The sequence below is a fragment of the Siphateles boraxobius genome, unplaced genomic scaffold, assembly GCF_051911475.1.
Source record: "Siphateles boraxobius isolate OS27281-9 unplaced genomic scaffold, OSU_SipBor_1 162, whole genome shotgun sequence".
Taxonomy (NCBI): domain Eukaryota; kingdom Metazoa; phylum Chordata; class Actinopteri; order Cypriniformes; family Leuciscidae; genus Siphateles; species Siphateles boraxobius.
The window spans coordinates 354,834-375,000 of record NW_027508769.1 but is presented as its reverse complement, the minus strand read 5'-3'; the positions used below and the strand labels follow the sequence as shown (position 1 = coordinate 375,000).

Here is a 20,167-nt window from a genome sequence, read left to right as displayed (position 1 = left end):
CTAGCCCGGAGGCTACAGAACTCGTCTAAAAAGATCGTCTTAAATGCTGTCTTACATGCACTGCTTGAGGCACACACGCACACTAGCAAACACACGCAAGGTCTCTCGCTCTCTGTCCCTCTCTGGCGTGCGCGCGCTACACGGTGCTCTCTCCCTATCTGCCGGTTATTTTTCCTGTAAAGATAGAGATATATATCGTATATCGAGATATAGCAAAATATATCGAGATATATTTTTTGCTCCATATCGCCCAGCCCTACTAGCATCAAGCATATATCTCAGAGCTAGCATCAAGCATATATCTCAGAGCTAGCATCAAGCATATATCTCAGAGCTAGCATCAAGCATATATCTCAGAGCTAGCATCAAGCATATATCTCAGAGCTAGCATCAAGCATATATCTCAGAGCTAACATCAAGCATATATCGCAGAGCTAGCATCAAGCATATATCTCAGAGCTAGCATCAAGCATATATCTCAGAGCTAGCATCAAGCATATATCTCAGAGCTAACATCAAGCATATATCGCAGAGCTAGCATCAAGCATATATCTCAGAGCTAGCATCAAGCATATATCGCAGAGCTAGCATCAAGCATATTTCGTGTTCGTCCATCTGTGCGAGAAGCTCCTTTAAGCATGTGCGATGTTTCAGATAGCATGTCAAGTGTAAACACATGAATCGGATATTGGTCACAATTGAAAGAACGTGTAAATGGACGGTCAAAAAAAAAATCGGATATAGGCAACCAATCAGAATTGGGGATAAAGTCACATGACTTGCCTTAAAGGGACTTAATTAAATGATCATGAGCGCCTCAAACACGTGTGATTTGCAGAAGTTTTGGAGCTGTAACTCACAGTCACTATGAAGGTCATCACAACAAACACAAACCGGAACCAGATCTCCACCTGAGAGAACGTGGTGTTGTACATCTTAAACTGGGAAAGAACAGAGAGAAACAGGCGTCAGAACTATTAAAAACATTTCAACTTAAAAAAGGGTTACCAAATGCATTTACATCTGTAGCTAAATGGTTAATATAATGCATGACGACCAATAATACCAATGAAACGATGAGTCTAAATGTTCTTTACTATTAAAAGAGAGTTTGAGAGCATTGTGGCACTTTTCTGAAGGTCTTCTTCTATGTTTTTGGTCACGCAAGTTTCATTACCGGATGATTTTTTAAAAAGAATCTCTTGAATGACTCAATGACTTGCTCTTATCACTCGTTTCATAACTGGATGAATCTGTGTTTTTTAACAAATCTCTTGAATGATTCAATGAATCACTCGTAAATTCTTCATTCGTTTCATTACTGGCTGAATCTGTGAATGATTCAATGACTCACTTGTAAAGATTTCACTTGTTTCATTACTGGTTGAATCTTTGTCTTTGAACGAATCTCTCGAATGATTCAATGACTTACTCGTAAAGTCTACACGTTCCATTACTGGATGAATCTGTGTTTTTTAACAAATCTCTTGAATGATTCAATGAATCACTCGTAAATTCTTCATTCGTTTCATTACTGGTTGAATCTGTGAATGATTCAATGACTCACTTGTAAAGATTTCACTTGTTTCATTACTGGTTGAATCTTTGTTTTTGAACGAATCTCTCGAATGATTCATTGACTTACTCGTAAAGTCTACACGTTTCATTACTGGTTGAATCTGTGAATGATTCAATGACTCACTTGTAAAGATTTCACTTGTTTCATTACTGGTTGAATCTTTGTTTTTGAACGAATATCTCGAATGATTCAATGACTTACTCGTAAAGTCTACACGTTTCATTACTGGTTGAATCTGTGAATGATTCAATGACTCACTTGTAAAGATTTCACTTGTTTCATTACTGGTTGAATCTTTGTTTTTGAACGAATCTCTCGAATGATTCATTGACTTACTCGTAAAGTCTACACGTTTCATTACTGGTTGAATCTGTGAATGATTCAATGACTCACTTGTAAAGATTTCACTTGTTTCATTACTGGATGAATCTTTGTTTTTGAACAAATCTCTCGAATGATTCAATGACTTACTCGTAAAGTCTGCACGTTTCATTACTGGATGGATATGTGTTTTTGAATGAATCTCTTGAATGATTCAATGATTCGCTTGTAAAGATTTTATTTGTTTCATTTACTAAATCAGTTTTTTTTATGAATCTCTTGAATGATTCAATGACTCACTCATAAATATTTCACTTGTTTCATTCTGGATGAATCAGCATTTTTTAACAAACCTCGTGAATGAATGATTGAATGGGTGCAAATACCCTTTCGTTTTCGTTGTATGTGAAACATGATTAATGATGTAAACTTACTACAAAAGTGACATTTTTGATATTGTCCTTCAGTTCTTGCTGTAGATTCCTGAAGCTGACGTTGATCTTGTACTGAGTGTAGTTCAGGTAACCCAGATGCAACACGATAATCTCATCACACTCCTGCTGACGCTGAAAAACCATCACCCACACACACACACACAGACTCATGAAGATCGGATTTAACCCATGAAGATCTCACACACACACACACACACGAGGATCGGGACTCACCGCGGCGCACTGAAGGCTTCTGTTTTTGTTGTGCACGTTGTCGCTGATGCGCATCACACTGGCGTCCTCGATCACGCCCTGCAGCTCCACGTTCATCCCGAACTCCCTCCAACTCAAATCTACATCTGAAGACATTTCATTAGAGCTGCACGACTCCGGATTAACAGAGAATCATGATTTTTCTTTAAAGTAGAGATCACGATTCTGAATACACACCTAAACAATAACATGTCATTTACTAGACGTTCTGACAAAAGGTTAAATGCGACAGTCTATTTGAAATTTTTAAAAAAATCAAGTTGAATGAATGATTCAATGACTAACTCTTAGACACTTCACATGTTTTATCATGGATGAATCTATGTTTTTTAACAAACTCTTGAATGAATGATTCAATGACTCACTCGTAAAGACTTCACTTGTTTCATTACTGGATGAATCAGCGTTTGTCAACGAATCTCTTGAATGAATGATTCAATGACTCGCTCTTAGACACTTCACATGTTTTATCATGGATGAATTATGTTTTTTAACAAACTCTTGAATGAATGATTCAATGACTCACTCGTAAAGACTTCACTTGTTTCATTACTGGATGAATCAGCGTTTGTCAACGAATCTCTTGAATGAATGATTCAATGACTCGCTCTTAGACACTTCATATGTTTTATTATAGATGAATCTATGTTTTTTAACAAACTCTTGAATGAATGATTCAATGACTCACTCGTAAAGACTTCACTTGTTTCATTACTGGATGAATCAGCGCTTGTCAACGAATCTCTTGAATGAATGATTCAATGACTCACTCGTAAAGACTTCACTTGTTTCATTACTGGATGAATCAGCGCTTGTCAACGAATCTCTTGAATGAATGATTCAATGACTCGCTCTTAGAAATTTAATTTGTTTCATTACTTCATGAATCAGCATTTTGGAAAAAAATCGAATGAATAATTAAATGACTCACTCGTAAAGACTTCACTTGTTTCATTACTGGATGAATCAGTGTTTTCCAATGAATCTCTTGAATGAATTATTCAATGACTTGCTCTTAGAAATTTAATTTGTTTAATTACTTCATGAATCAGCATTTTGGAAAAAATCGAATGAATAAATGAATCAATGACTTCCTCATAAAGACTTCACTTGTTTTATTACTGGAGGAATCAGCGCTTGTCAACGAATCTCTTGAATGAATGATTCAATGACTCGCTCTTAGAAATTTAATTTGTTTCATTACTTAATGAATCAGCGTTTTGGAAAAGAAATCGAATGAATGATTCAATGACTCGTTCATAAAGACTTCACTTGTTTCATTACTTAATGAATCAGCGTTTTGGAAAAGAAATCGAATGAATGATTCAATGACTCATTCATAAAGACTTCACTTGTTTCATTACTTAATGAATCAGCGTTTTGCAATGAATCTCTTGAATGAATTATTCAATGACTCACTCCTAGAAATTTAAATTGTTTAATTACTTAATGAATCAGCATTTTGGAAAAAAATCGAATGAATGATTCAATGACTCGTTCATAAAGACTTCACTTGTTTCATTACTTAATGAATCAGCGTTTTGCAATGAATCTCTTGAATGAATTATTCAATGACTCACTCCTAGAAATTTAAATTGTTTAATTACTTAATGAATCAGCATTTTGGAAAAAAATCGAATGAATAACTGAATGAATGAATCAATGACGATCAAAAAGACTTTACTTGTTTCATTACTGGAGGAATCAGTGTTTTTGAACGAATGTCATGAACGAATGATTCAATGACACACACATTTAACAGTCACTTGTCTCCACCTACTGGTGTAACGATGTAATCAATGCAATCTATCTGAAGCGTCACGTTACTTTCAAAAGTGATTTACTCTATTTTGATCACTACCTTAGTGTTTATATCCGAACTATAATCTCTAAACTTGTAAACTATAAACTTAATCAAATTTATTTACATAGCTCTTTTTATAATATACAATATTCTGAATAAAAGGTGTTTTCTCACTGTTGTTGTTCAGCCGAATGATGCACGTGAGCCAGAGCTGCTGGTTGTAGTTGGTCAGCGTTTGAGATTTGAGGTCGAAAGGGCCCGTCTGAGAAAACATGGACACAAACACACTTACACTTCCTGTCAAAAATCTGGAGTGATTGAGACGCATTCATGTTTTTAAAAGAGTCTCTTCTGCTCACCGAATGCTGAACCTGCATTCATTTCATCATAAATACAGTAAAAACAGTGAAATATTATTAGAATGTAAAACATCTGTTTTCTATTTTAATATATTTTTAAAGTGTAATTTATTCCTGTGACCAAAGCTGAATTTTCAGCATCATTACTCCAGTCTTCAGTGTCACATGATCCTTCAGAAATCATTATGTTATCATAATGCATATCATAATGCAATCATAATAATGTTACAAAAGATCATATTTCATATAAACGCTGTTCTTTTGGGCTTTCTATTCATCAAAGAATTTTGAAAAATAAAATGCACCAGCTTCCACACTGTTTTCAACACTGATAATAATCATAAATGTTTCTTGAGCATCAAATCATCATATTATAGTGATTTCTGAAGGATCATGTGACACTGAAGACTGGAGTAATGATGCTGAATATTCAGCTTTGATCACAGGAATAAATTACACTTTACTATATATATTCACATAGAAAACAGATATTTACATTATAATAATATTTCACTGTTTTTTCTGCATTTTTGATCAAATAAACGCAGCCTTGGTGAGCAGAAGAGATTTAATTTTCACAAAGAAAAAAACTTAACTTTGTTAGTGTTTTTTTTCTTCACTTGTAGGAAATTAAGTCTATTTTTTCGCACAAATCTGCATTCTCCTCACCTTTGATCCATTGACGCTGAAGCTTAAACCGTTGTAATAATTCTCAGTTATGATCTTCGGTCCTACAGGAGAGACATTTATCAGTAAACTGCGCAAAGAACAACCTCAACTTCATATCTCATATAATAATATCTTTGTCCGTTTCAGTCCTGCTGTGACAAGACCTTTGAAAAGTGGATTTAAAACATTTTAATGCTAATTAAGGCCTTATTCTAAGACATTCTAAGGATCCGCAGTATTTATTAATCTTTGATAAAGTTAGTTAATGAAAACACAACAGTTAGTTTTAGATCAGGTCTATTGAATAATATTAACAGATACAACTTAATGTAGTGAAATTGTTTAAATTATGAGAAAACAACTTTATTGTAAAGCATTACCAAAATACTTAATTGAATCCTCTTTGAAAGTGCTTTTAGGAAACCAATGAATTTTAAAACTCATAAAAAGCATCTCAAGTCTTGTAATCTAGAGACTTGTAATATTAAATAAATTTGTGTGACAAAGAAACATTTCAGAGTGTGAGCAAATGCATTTAGTAAAAATGCACAGATAAAAACAGGCATTTTTAACTCTTAAATGCTTTAATTTTGCTCTCTGAGGGTTAAGAATCATGTCATTGTGAACCGCATGATCAGGTGCATGCTGGGAAACATCTGTCTTCAGGAAACCAGAGACTCACCTGACACACCGATGAGCGTGGACACGCCGAAGCAGAAGAAGAAAACCACAAACACCAGGACAAAGTGTCTCTTAGAGAGAGTGTAGAGACGCATGGGGGCCAACCTGCAGAACACACACACACACACACACACACACACACACACACGCTTATTTTTAAAACATCGGTCTTGGTGAGAGATTCACATAAACACTGTTGTTGTGTCTTAAGTTAAGGTGAACAGATGTGTAACATTATATTAGATCTGTGCATTAGCTCTTAAAATAATAATAATAGTGATAAACCTGCTGCTATTAATGTTAATCAAGCAACAAAAGAAAAGAGGGAATCACTCACTGCTTTTCACTGAATCACTTCTGTAGCTTTAATAATCTATATGTAATTAATACACTATGCAGGGATTATTTTTTACATTTGATCATTCAAGCTCTGTATTAATTCTTACTTGAATGTTAAGCACTGTTAATTTAATGTTTCTTATATTGTATTTGTTCTACTGTTTGTTATTTGCATCAGAGTTCTTTTTTACTGTATTGTGATTATTAATATCGTAATTATTATTAATAAGAGAAATGGAGGAAAAGATGCAAAGAGAATCATTTTGTATCCATCTTACACACACACACACGCGCGCGCGCACACACACACACGGGGCATGAAATCAGATCACGCCCACAACATCCGAGAAATGTTGCGTAAAACACAAAAACATTTACAGCAGCTGTAAATATAATCCATCGATTATTTGTAACTACATATACGGTGTGAAATGCGCGCACGTGCGCGTTCACTCACTCAAACATCTGGACAGTCACCAAGAGAGGCCGCAAAACTGACGAAAACACGCGTTTATTGAACACATACGCGCATATGTGTGTGTTTGTACGTGATGTTGTGATTGCCACACACACACTTACCGCTCCATCGCGCTGATTTTATTCCATTGGCGGTGATAAATCCGCGAATAAATCAGAATACGTTTGTTGTCGGCGCATATCCGCACACATCAGCCATCTGACGTCACCCCACGAGGTCACGTGACATCCGCCACAGTGCGCATGCGCTCTCTGCATTATTGGTTTTATATCGATTAATAACGCGCTAATATGTATTTATTAAATCCAACTCGGTTTAACACCTCTTTATTATACACGTGGCTTGCTATTTTGGAGGGCTGCTTTTAAAACGAACATAATAAACATATATATTGGACATTTTGAAAGAAAATATTATAAATATCATCATTATGAATAATGTGAGCAATCGATGTGTTCACCTTTGAATTTGAGCGCCATTGTTTGTTTGTCCGTGTAACAACCTATGTGACGTAGGCTACACATAATTCGTTCAATAAAAGCGTTTCACAGCGTTTAAAAACACTCAAGATAAACGTGTTTGCTTCGTGAGATCTTCCTACCTGTAGAAGCGCTCGTTCTTGTAGGGCGTCAGGTCCTCCTTCAGATCATTGCAGGCTTCTTGTATTCTCTTGCAGAAATGCTTCATCTCGCTGATCAGAGGGTTTTCAGGGTTGCAGAAGTCGCTGTCCGGCCGATCCATATCTTTTCATTGAAAATGGCGTTTGATGGTGTTTTGCAGCGGCTCTATTGAGAGTAAATGCAGGCGAAGCGCTTTAATTGTGCAGTTTGAGAGCTGATCGTGTGCGCATGCGCGGTCAGGACCACGGACAGGGCTCAGTCAACTACATAGGCCGCACTAGATAGGGCTCATAATATACACCCTGAAGACTAAATATAGTGACTTTTCAGTCATATAAATATAATATTTAAGAAACCCCATAAAGGCATAATGCTATACATTTATATGAAATATTCTCTAAATTGTGTTGTGAAGTGGCCTAACTTTATATTTCGCCATTTTCTTTATAGTGTATTGGTTTTAGTCTGAATTATAAAAAAATGTAGTGATTGAATTTAATATTTTAGAAAACCATTTAACATGCAAATATTGTTTGTGTGTGAAAGTATAATAGTGTGTGTGTGTGTGAGTGAGTATATGTGCTGTCAAATCGATTAATCTCATCTAACAAAGCTTGTTTATATAATGTGTATACACACACACACACACATTCAAACACACTCACGCATATACTGTAGATAGATAAATAGAGATTAGGATATTGAAAATCATCATATTAAAGGCATAGTTCTATATATTTGTGTATAAATATTCTTTAAAAAAACTTGAATATTAAGTGGCTTGAGCTTATATTATTTTGCTCATTTTTTAAAATAATATAAATGCATCGGTTTCAGTCTGAATTATAAAAATGCAGCGAGTGATAAAATATTAACATGAGCAAATGAAAATAAGAAATGCTGGCAATAAACTGAAGTTCTAAAATTATTAACTGGAAATAAATAAAACAAACTAAAAGTAAAATAAATAAATTAAAAATAATTAAATTTTAATTTATTAATAAATATTTATAAATTAAATATTTACAAATATTTATATTATATATAAATATATATATAAAAATATAATTTATAAATTAATAATTTATTTTTAATTGATAAATTAATAAATATTTAACAATTATGTATATATATTTATTTATTATTATATTTTTTATATATACATATATATATAAATTATTAATAAATAATAATGTATACCCCCCCCCCCCCAAAAAAACACAATCTTAAACTAAAATTAACATAACTAAAAAATAAAAAATATTTTTCATATTAAAATCATATTTCACTATTGTACTTTTGTTTGTAACAAAAGTATGCACAACATGTCTATTGAAATTGCTTAAACATGATCAGTATGTTTATGTTCTGCAAAGGTCTCATGAACTCAGTGATCGAGAGATATTTCTGTACACTTTATTGGGCTACACACCGACAAAAGGACACAATTCAGCTTTTGAGGAACAACAAAACTGTTCTTTACAGTACAATGCAAACCCTAGTGCATATAGGCTTCAAGTTAGTCACGCCTAACCCCAAACCCCAGAGTCTGATTACAAAATAAGAGTCAAAAAAGGGGAATTAGCAAAGCAAGGGATTCCCCTAAATATACAGTATATATAGAGCAAACAAACAGATAAAGACACTTCCAAAAATATCTGAAACAAGTCCACACGTGACTTTCACCTCAAAACCAAACGGCATCATGGGTGTATTTCATTTATTTTAGACAGAATGGACACACACATTTCAGCAAACGTGAATGTGATGCAATAATAACGAACTGTGACGTGCGTCTTCAATCCCAAAGCCAATCCATGCTCACCACACTTTAAAAAACGAGTCATTCTCCGTAGTGACGTCATTTACCCAGCATGCCGTTCAACGCACACATTCAGTCAGTTTGTCCTTCATCTCCAAAGCATCTTTTTGACCTATTCCTACAAATACCAAGCACATAATTGTACAATAAAGTCCATCAATCAAATCAGTACATGGTAGACACACACACAATGGAGAATGATGTAACGGTTTAACCCTTGTCTTTCCCTCAAAGCCATAAAATTGTCCCTACATTTTTATTTTCCTTCAGAAAGCTTATTTTATTTTATTTTGATAATACTTTTTAATGCAATTTTTTGGTAGAGTTTTTTTTTGTTGCTAGATTTGATCAATAAATAAATATTAAATTTAAGCACATTCCTCATATTTTTTTCAAAATAACAATTTCATGCATAACCCTAAAAAATAATAATTGAAAAATAATAATATAAGATGATATTTCATGAGTTTAGATGGCCTTATATCTCTGTATGGAGTAAATGAGCTGTTCCTCTGGGTCCTAAAGCCAGTTTACTTTCAGATACACATGTAGACATTATACAATTATTTATAATGATTTTAGGTTGAATTTTGAGCATTTTTAGGTTGAATCTTGAGCATTTTTAGGTTGAATCTTGAGCATTTTTAGGTTGAATTGAGCATTTTTAGGTTGAATCTTAAGCATTTTTAGATTGAATCTTGAGCATTTTTAGGTTTAATCTTGAACATTTTTAGGTTGAATCTTGAGCATTTTTAGGTTGAATCTTGAACATTTTTAGGTTGAATCTTGAACATTTTTAGGTTGAATCTTGAACATTTTTAGGTTGAATCTTGAACATTTTTAGGTTGAATCTTGAACATTTTTAGGTTGAATCTTGAACATTTTTAGGTTGAATTTTGAGCATTTTTAGGTTGAATTGAGCATTTTTAGATTGAATCTTGAGCATTTTTAGGTTGAATCTTGAGCATTTTTAGGTTGAATCTTGAGCATTTTTAGGTTGAATCTTGAGCATTTTTAGGTTGAATCTTGAACATTTTTAGGTTGAATCTTGAACATTTTTAGGTTGAATCTTGAACATTTTTAGGTTGAATCTTAAGCATTTTTAGGTTGAATTTTGAGCATGTTTAGGTTCAATTTTGAGCATTTTTAGGTTGAATTGAGCATTTTTAGATTGAATCTTGAGCATTTTTAGGTTGAATCTTGAGCATTTTTAGGTTGAATCTTGAGCATTTTTAGGTTGAATCTTGAACATTTTTAGGTTGAATTTTCAGCATTTTTAGGTTGAATTTTCAGCATTGAATTTTGAGCATTTTAAGGTTGAATTTTCAGCATTGAATTTTGAGCATTTTTAGGTTGAATTTTCAGCATTGAATTTTGAGCATTTTTAGGTCGAATTTTAAGCATTTTTAGGTTGAATTTTGAGCATTTTTAGGTTGAATTTTGAGCATTTTTAGGTTGAATTTTTTAGCATTTTTAGGTTGAATTTTTAGCATTTTTAGGTTGAATTTTGTGCATTTTTAGATTGAATCTTGAGAATTTTTAGGTTGAATCTTGAACATTTTTAGGTTGAATTTTGAGCATGTTTAGGTTGAATTTTCAGCATTGAATTTTGAGCATTTTTAGGTCGAATTTTAAGCATTTTTAGGTTGAATTTTCAGCATTGAATTTTGAGCATTTTAAGGTTGAATTTTCAGCATTAAATTGAGCATTTTTAGGTGGAATCTTCAGCATTTTAGGTTGAATTTTGAGCATTTTAAGGTTGAATTTTCAGCATTGAATTTTGAGCATTTTTAGTTTGAATCTTGAGCATTTTTAAGTTGAATCTTGAGCATTTTTAAGTTGAATCTTGAGCATTTTTAGGTTGAATCTTGAGCATTTTTAGGTTGAATTTTTAGGTTGAATCTTGAGCATTTTTAGGTTGAATTTTCAGCATTGAATTTTGAGCATTTTAGGTTGAATTTTGAGCATTTTTAGGTTGAATTTTGAGCATTTTTAGGTTGAATTCTGAGCATTTTAAGGTTGAATTTTGAGCATTTTTAGGTTTAATCTTGAGCATTTTTAGGTTGAATTTTGAGCATTTTTAGGTTGAATTTTGAGCATTTTAGGTTGAATTTTGAGCATTTTTAGGTTGAATCTTGAGCATTTCAAGGTTGAATTTTGAGCATTTTAGGTTGAATTTTGAGCATTTTTAGGTTTAATCTTGAGCATTTTTAGGTTGAATTCTGAGCATTTTAAGGTTGAATTTTGAGCATTTTTAGGTTGAATCTTGAACATTTTTAGGTTGAATTCTGAGCATTTTAAGGTTGAATTTTGAGCATTTTTAGGTTGAATTTTGAGCATTTTAGGTTGAATTTTGAGCATTTTTAGGTTGAATCTTGAGCATTTTTAGGTTGAATTCTGAGCATTTTAAGGTTGAATCTTGAGCATTTTTAGGTTGAATTCTGAGCATTTTAAGGTTGAATTTTGAGCATTTTTAGGTTGAATTTTGAGCATTTTTAGGTTGAATTTTGAGCATTTTAGGTTGAATTTTGAGCATTTTTAGGTTGAATCTTGAGCATTTTTAGGTTGAATTCTGAGCATTTTAAGGTTGAATTTTGAGCATTTTTAGGTTGAATTTTGAGCATTTTTAGGTTGAATTTTGAGCATTTTTAGGTTGAATTTTGAGCATTTTTAGGTTGAATTTACAGCATTGAATTTTGAGCATTTTAGGTTGAATTTTGAGCATTTTTAGGTTGAATCTTGAGCATTTTAGGTTGAATTTTGAGCATTTTAAGGTTGAATTTTCAGCATTGAATTGAGCATTTTTAGGTTGAATCTTGAGCATTTTTAAGTTGAATCTTGAACATTTTTAGGTTGAATTTTCAGCATTAAATTGAGCATTTTTAGGTTGAATTTTGAGCATTTTGAGGTTGAATCTTGAGCATTGAATTTTGAGCATTTTAAGGTTGAATTTTCAGCATTGAATTTTGAGCATTTTTAGGTTGAATTTTAAGCATTTTTAGGTTGAATTTTGAGCATTTCTAGGTTGAATTTTTTAGCATTTTTAGGTTGAATTTTTAGCATTTTTAGGTTGAATTTTGTGCATTTTTAGATTGAATCTTGAGAATTTTTAGGTTGAATCTTGAACATTTTTAGGTTGAATTTTGAGCATGTTTAGGTTGAATTTTCAGCATTGAATTTTGAGCATTTTTAGGTCGAATTTTAAGCATTTTTAGGTTGAATTTTCAGCATTGAATTTTGAGCATTTTAAGGTTGAATTTTCAGCATTAAATTGAGCATTTTTAGGTGGAATCTTCAGCATTTTAGGTTGAATTTTGAGCATTTTAAGGTTGAATTTTCAGCATTGAATTTTGAGCATTTTTAGTTTGAATCTTGAGCATTTTTAAGTTGAATCTTGAGCATTTTTAGGTTGAATCTTGAGCATTTTTAGGTTGAATTTTTAGGTTGAATCTTGAGCATTTTTAGGTTGAATTTTCAGCATTGAATTTTGAGCATTTTAGGTTGAATTTTGAGCATTTTTAGGTTGAATTTTGAGCATTTTTAGGTTGAATCTTGAGCATTTTTAGGTTGAATTCTGAGCATTTTAAGGTTGAATTTTGAGCATTTTAGGTTGAATTTTGAGCATTTTTAGGTTGAATCTTGAGCATTTTTAGGTTGAATTCTGAGCATTTTAAGGTTGAATTTTGAGCATTTTTAGGTTTAATCTTGAGCATTTTTAGGTTGAATTTTGAGCATTTTTAGGTTGAATTTTGAGCATTTTAGGTTGAATTTTGAGCATTTTTAGGTTGAATCTTGAGCATTTCAAGGTTGAATTTTGAGCATTTTAGGTTGAATTTTGAGCATTTTTAGGTTTAATCTTGAGCATTTTTAGGTTGAATTCTGAGCATTTTAAGGTTGAATTTTGAGCATTTTTAGGTTGAATCTTGAACATTTTTAGGTTGAATTCTGAGCATTTTAAGGTTGAATTTTGAGCATTTTTAGGTTGAATTTTGAGCATTTTAGGTTGAATTTTGAGCATTTTTAGGTTGAATCTTGAGCATTTTTAGGTTGAATTCTGAGCATTTTAAGGTTGAATTTTGAGCATTTTTAGGTTGAATTTTGAGCATTTTAGGTTGAATTTTGAGCATTTTTAGGTTGAATCTTGAGCATTTTTAGGTTGAATTCTGAGCATTTTAAGGTTGAATTTTGAGCATTTTTAGGTTGAATTTTGAGCATTTTTAGGTTGAATTTTGAGCATTTTAGGTTGAATTTTGAGCATTTTTAGGTTGAATCTTGAGCATTTTTAGGTTGAATTCTGAGCATTTTAAGGTTGAATTTTGAGCATTTTTAGGTTGAATTTTGAGCATTTTTAGGTTGAATTTTGAGCATTTTTAGGTTGAATTTACAGCATTGAATTTTGAGCATTTTAGGTTGAATTTTGAGCATTTTTAGGTTGAATCTTGAGCATTTTAGGTTGAATTTTGAGCATTTTAAGGTTGAATTTTCAGCATTGAATTGAGCATTTTTAGGTTGAATCTTGAGCATTTTTAAGTTGAATCTTGAACATTTTTAGGTTGAATTTTCAGCATTAAATTGAGCATTTTTAGGTTGAATTTTGAGCATTTTGAGGTTGAATCTTGAGCATTTTTAGGTACTGAAGCATTCCATTCATTCCTATGGGGGTCAAATTGTTTTATTTTGTTACTTTTTTAAAATTGACCACAAACTCGAATCAATAAAAAAAAAAGTGTGTATTCGTGGTTTAAATGCGTCAAAAGTCCTTTGGTTTTGGACCCCTCTCAAGAACACTCAATTTTTAACATTTTTTTTCAGGACAAAACGACCCGAGGGAATGATGAGGGTTTTAAATAGCATTTCTCTCATTGAAAGGGTTGTGCTGATCTGGTTTTGATCCACAAAAACACACGTGACAAACCCATCCAAGGTCACTTCACTACAAGCTACACCTTCACCACAATCACCTTCAAACCGTAGGAGCAAATTACACCGAAACCCACCGCCACCCCCTCCTCATACACCTACACACACACACACACACACACACACACACAACACCGAGCTGAAGAGTCCTTTATACATAAATAATGTTCACACACTTACAAAAGGTGGATTAAACGGCACGTGTTTATCATGAACTGCCGTCTTGAGAAGTTCAACGGTATGAAGAAAGCATTAGTCTTGACAATATTGCACAATTAAACAAACAAGACATAAATAAATAAATAAACTCAACACAAACTAATTCTCAATTCACCATCGGAAAGGAATCCAGGCCAAAATAAATCACCAAACAAAACAAAACCACTCTTTACAAAAAGACTTAAGACAGACACACACGCAAATACTATGTGTTTTATGCTGTAATGATTCTGATCACAAATACTCTTTCAAAAACACTGACTGATCCACTTAAAAATTGAAATGTAATGACCGGCCCATTGAATTCGCTCTCTTCCGGGACTTGTCCATTCATGCTGTATTCTTTATCATTGCTTGCTTTATTGATATCAGTCAAATCAATCAAACATCAAGTGTCTCCCTATAATTATAATCCTGCATGTATCGTTCAGTTCTGAATGATATATTTCTCATTGCTCTTCCTCAAACCTACTGCTGAATTTCTAATCGTACTACAAGGTTTTTATCTAACACTGTGACTGATAAGTCGTCGCACAGAGCATCCCCCCCCCCCCCAAAAAAATAAAAATAAAACAATAATAGGGATGAAGTGACATTGTTGTAAGACGGTAGAAAAATATCTCCTGTTGCTTGTTTGTTTGCACATGTTGAGGTGGATTAAATGTGGCTTTGAGAGCCATTACACAAAAGCACTTCACAGAAGCGTCAGCAGGGGGCAGTCACTTTTTTTTCGGGGTGTGAGCTCTGATTGGCACATCTTACCCACCTATTTCTTAGCAGGAAAGATATGCATAATCAGGAAGAATGAAGACGACGGTAAAATACAATGTCAAATATAAAATGACATGAAGGGCAATACAAATAAAAAAAAGTGTGGATGAACTTAGTGATAAAAAAATAAAAATAAACATTCAAGAGGAATTATTCACTAAAAAACATCTAGAGTGCTAATGAACACAGCATCAATGGTCTGACCGTTGAACTTATTCAGGGTTTTCTGTCTGCCAAAGCAAGTCCAGCTACAAGACTGCATATTCAGTCTTACTATTTGTTAATAAAATGCATTTTATGACTTCAAGCCAAAAAGCATCTAAATCAGATGCTAGCAATTGAACTCCAAGGGCAAAGTCCCTGGAAGTGAGTTCAGATATGACCTCCTCAGAGTTTGACAAACATTAATATCTTATGCAAAAAAACAAAAACAAAAAAATTAGTAAATGACTATGTTGTACAGCAATTGATTTCAGTGCCCAGTAGTACCGCTAACACTTGGAAAATGTGGCAATTACTTCCCAGATGTAATTTTCAAGTATTAGTACTGCATTTTAAACTGGGAAAAAAACAAAAAAAACTAGAGAGCTAAAGAAAGAAATGGTATTGTTGGCTAAAAATGTTCATGCCCAGTCGATCACTTGAGGCGCTGGGTGACATTAGCGAGCGCTACAGCAAAAGCTTGCACAGCTGAGAAGGGATACTGAAAGTCCAGTATGTATGCGTTCCCGTCGATCCTTCCGAACTGCATCACCTAGACGGAGCAAAATAGGATAAAGTTAGCAAACGGAACCGCATCTAAAGCTTGTATTAAAGGAAATGCATGGCTCGACATTAAAGTCCGAAATATCGAGTCCGAAATGTTCGCATGCGGCAGTGTGCAAATGTGATTGACACAAGGTGAGGTCGTATTTATTTTTTTAACGTGCGGAAATTTCAGACGCGAATTTCGGACTCCGTGCGCAAGGACCTTGTCATGTTGCTTGTCCTGACAAAATAGGATGCTATATCCGTAAAATTAAATTCTTAAATTTGAACAATTAAGTCAATTAGATAACAGTCAAACCAAAATTTATTCACAGCTTCAATATTTCTCACATCATCACAGTTTACGCGCTTTAGTTTAGGTTTTTTTAGAGCTGGGCAACGATTAATCGCATCCAAAATAAAAGTTTGTGTTTACATAATATGTGTGTGTGTACGGGGTATAATTATTTTGTATATATAAATACACACACAGACACGCATGTATAAATGTAAGATTTATTTTATATATATATATATAAATATTTATATGTATATATAATATAAATGATGTATAAATATATATACACATGCAAATATTTCTTAAATAAATACTGTATATGCATGTGTGTGTATTTATATATACACAAAATAATTATACACAGTACAAACACATATATTATGTAAACACAAACTTTTATTTTGGATGCAATTAATCGATTAATCTGGCTACTTGTCCGGTCAGGCAAGTCAAATTCTCTTTAACTTGCCAGTTCAAAAAAAAATCCACTTGTCCCGGACAATCGCACAAGCGTTAATGTCGAGCCCTGCGATAGATGTCGTGTGTACCTGTCTCCCCTCAAGCTCAATCTGGAAGTTCTTTGCCGATTCCTGCGTGACTCTTCCTCCAAAGTCCAGTTGGTAAACCTGCGTGGCTTCGTTCCAAAGAGGCTGTTTGTTTGCCATGATGTAGACGAACCCCTGGCTCCCGAGGCCACGGTCCTCTTTCTCGTTAGCCTTTCGGCATTTGATTTCGTCCAGCTCGCATCCTCCCGCACGCAAGTTTCTTTTAGTTTTCCAGCTCTTTTTCCCGCTCTGGCTCTGGTTCATGAGCTCATCCCCGCTGATGAAAAGCTCCGGTTCGCTTTCCGAACTGTCCTGGAACTCGTTCGTAGTGGCCTTGCTTAGCTTTTTGGCTTTCAGCTGCTCTTTCTGGCCTTTTGGTTTCTTCTTGTCTCGTCCACCTAATCTCGGACTTGAGATAAGCGAGTTGAAGTCACCAAGGGCACGACCCTCTTTTTTAGACTTGTTTCCTCCTTCTGTGATCGCGGGAACGTTGGCTTCATCTGTCCGACTGTTTTCCAACCTCTTTCGGTTCTTCTTCCCAAACCGATCCGCTCTTTGAGGAACCGGGCTTTCGTTGAGCGAAAGCACTTCTTGAAAGCCTTCCCCGGCTTCAGCAATAGCTTCCGGTGGACTGACCACATTTTGGAGATCTGGAGGTGGCGAAGAAAGAGGAGGTGGTTGAGGAGGAGGAGGAGGAGGAGGAGAAAGAAGAGGTTTATCCAACATATGGGAAGTCTTTGGTGGAAGGGAAGGAGCAGGACCTTGAGGACTTGGCAGAGGTGGACAGGGATTATAAGAACCCCATGGATGAAGAGAAATGGGAGTCACAGGTAAACTAGAACAAGTCGTCGTCCCAGGGTACATTGGTGGGAAGCAAGCAAGGTTAGGCAAATTTGGTGGATAACCAGGCGGCAAGACCACAGCTTGATCTTGCTGGGAAAAGGGAAGAGGAGCGACCAACTCTTTGGGAGATTGGGGACGTGGAGAAGCTAACGGGGGACCGTTGTAGCCTGCACTTGTTGGATAGGGCAATGCAATCTGATACGCTCCTGCTTGCTGGAAAGTTGCGACATTAGGACTTGTCGGAGACTTAGGCGAGAGGACAAACGGGAGTCGGGAAACATCCAGATGCTGTGCGGGGCTGAGAACGAGTGGAGGAGGTTTGTGGGAAGCAGGAGGGACTCCAGAAGTGGGAAGAGTCGTCGTACGCTCTTGAGGAACCCAGATCTCTTCAGTAGCGGATGGATCCCATTGATACGGAGGAGGCCGTTTGACTGTCAAACTCACAACCTCTGTGTTAAGAGCCATTTGCCTTAGAGACTGATTCAAGGACTCGTCCTCTGTAAAGGCGGAGTTGATGTACTCTCGGTTTCCACTGCCACCGGTTCCATCCATACTGAGCAAATTGTAGGAGGATTGAGAAGGCAAAGGCGAGGCACTGTTTGAGTGCACTATAACAGTGCTGTGAGGTGCACCACCCCCTGAAGGTGGGAAATCTTGTCTAATGATTGTCCCACCAGCTATTCCATTACTCCCACTGCTGGAAGCCCCACTGCTAATCCCATTATTACTACTGCATTGACTGCACGTATAAAGAGCCGTCGGTCCTCTCGGTTGGTACGACGCGGACAAGGTATTAGCTTTAGCCTTGGAGGGAAGAGTCCTCTGGGGATCAAGCATCTGGGAAACCTTTAGCGCAGCTTCCCGACTGTTTCGCCTCAAGGTCGCATGAATCAAACTGCTGTCCAATCTCTGGCCAGGGTTACGCCCTCCTCCAACCTGATTGGCTGAGTCAGGGTAAGGAGGCGGGTCTCCGCTGGGGATCGAGTACCTTGGCACAGTGAGACGGTTTAACGTAGCTGAGGCATAGGGCATTTGCACCTTCTTCCCGTCAACAGTAGAGGAAGATGAGGAGACCCTGAGGGTTGCAGAGCTTCCCGGGCCCTGAAGCGTGTAAACATTCTGATTGCAAACTAGTCTGGTGCGCGGACGGCACACCTCCTCCACATTTCCACTGCTGTCAAATGTGGTGATTCGTTCGTATCCCAATGGGGTTTGGTACTGAGTTGCTTGTGCCATAGTTGGATACAGCGTCAGATCCCCTTTCTTTAGACAAACGTCCCCTGAGGATTGAGTGCTAGTGTTGCTCCCCGATGAGGTGGAACTTGTAGAAGCAACGGCTGAAACCGTGCCGGGGTAAGGAGGAGGCGGGTTCATTTTGCTAATCTCAAGAGGGGCGGTAAAAACCACTGCATCACCCTCAGCCAGTTGTGGGGCAGAACGAGTCGTTTTGATTTTAAGCAGGAGCTCGTGCTCCACCCGCTCTGTACTGTGCTCTGCTGAAGGGGGAGCGACTTGTACTGTAGTTTGGGGAAGTTGAATGACTGGGCATGATGGTTGACCTGAGGGCAAAGTTGGAACGGGGATTTGGATCTGATGCTGCTGTTGTTGTTGCAACTGCTGCTGCATTTGCTGGTGCTGTAGCTGAAGTTGCATTTGCATGTGTTGCTGTTGGATTTGATGCTGAAGCTGTTGCTGCATTTGCTGTTGCTGCTGCATCTGTTGGATTTGCTGTTGCATGTGTTGCTGTTGCTGTTGTTGCATGTGCTGATGCTGCAATAACTGTTGTTGCTGCAGTTGATATTGTTGAATCTGTTGCTGTAGCTGCTGTTGTTGATAATGTTGTTGCAACTGATGTTGTTGTTGTTGCGTTTGCTGTTGTTGTTGTTGTTGCGATTGCACAACTAAAAGCCGACCAACATCCATTCCTCCAAATATTACCTGTCCAGGACTAGAATACCTTGCAGGAACGGAATATTGCGCCGTGAGCACATTATCCTGCTGTCCTTGGTCCGAAACTCCAGGTGGTGTCACAGTTGAAGTCGGATTGGATAATACATCCAGCTGGACGTTTTGATTGGCTAGTAGGGATTGGACTAGGCCGATGCTTTGTGTTGGGGACATGGCTTGGGCAGGGCTGTGTATGGGGGCAATAGGTATGTTGACAGTGCAAGTTGGATTATCATCAGTGATTCCTGATGCTCCCGTGACCGGCAGGTCATCCTCATCCTCACTGAAGACATTAGGACTAAACATAGGTAGGTTAATGTATTCCACTGAGATCTTCCTCACCTCAGGGAGGTATATGGTCATCTGTCTGGGCTGGAGGTGAAGCAGACTAGTCTTGTAGATAACTAGTAAGACGGGAAATGTATATTAAATTAGGCAAAGTGGGATGTATAAATATATTTTGTATAACCACTAGGGGTGTAACGATACCCTCATGTC

At 35.9% G+C, this 20,167-nt stretch overlaps 2 protein-coding genes across 4 annotated transcripts in view; both read right to left on the bottom strand.

The window, feature by feature from the left end:
- Nucleotides 1-7,795, bottom strand: part of tmem181 (transmembrane protein 181) — a 19,174-nt gene extending 11,379 nt beyond the window's left edge. The window contains exons 1-7 of one of the 2 annotated variants that reach the window (XM_077232037.1): nucleotides 7,539-7,795; nucleotides 6,122-6,225; nucleotides 5,440-5,501; nucleotides 4,586-4,673; nucleotides 2,569-2,693; nucleotides 2,335-2,466; nucleotides 861-941 (exon numbers count right to left, since the gene is read on the bottom strand). In XM_077232037.1, the coding sequence (XP_077088152.1) occupies nucleotides 861-941; nucleotides 2,335-2,466; nucleotides 2,569-2,693; nucleotides 4,586-4,673; nucleotides 5,440-5,501; nucleotides 6,122-6,225; nucleotides 7,539-7,678 (732 nt within the window). In that variant the 5' untranslated portion in view covers nucleotides 7,679-7,795. Of the gene's footprint in view, nucleotides 1-860; nucleotides 942-2,334; nucleotides 2,467-2,568; nucleotides 2,694-4,585; nucleotides 4,674-5,439; nucleotides 5,502-6,121; nucleotides 6,226-7,038; nucleotides 7,178-7,538 lie in introns of those variants that run through there. The other variant, XM_077232038.1, reaches the window with a different exon arrangement.
- A 6,639-nt stretch (nucleotides 7,796-14,434) lies between these two features.
- Nucleotides 14,435-20,167, bottom strand: part of tulp4a (TUB like protein 4a) — a 35,106-nt gene continuing 29,373 nt past the window's right edge. For both annotated transcript variants that reach the window (XM_077232033.1, XM_077232034.1), the window contains exons 13-14: nucleotides 16,883-20,073; nucleotides 14,435-16,043 (exon numbers count right to left, since the gene is read on the bottom strand). In XM_077232033.1, the coding sequence (XP_077088148.1) occupies nucleotides 15,927-16,043; nucleotides 16,883-20,073 (3,308 nt within the window). In that variant the 3' untranslated portion in view covers nucleotides 14,435-15,926. The remainder of the gene's footprint in view (nucleotides 16,044-16,882; nucleotides 20,074-20,167) is intronic.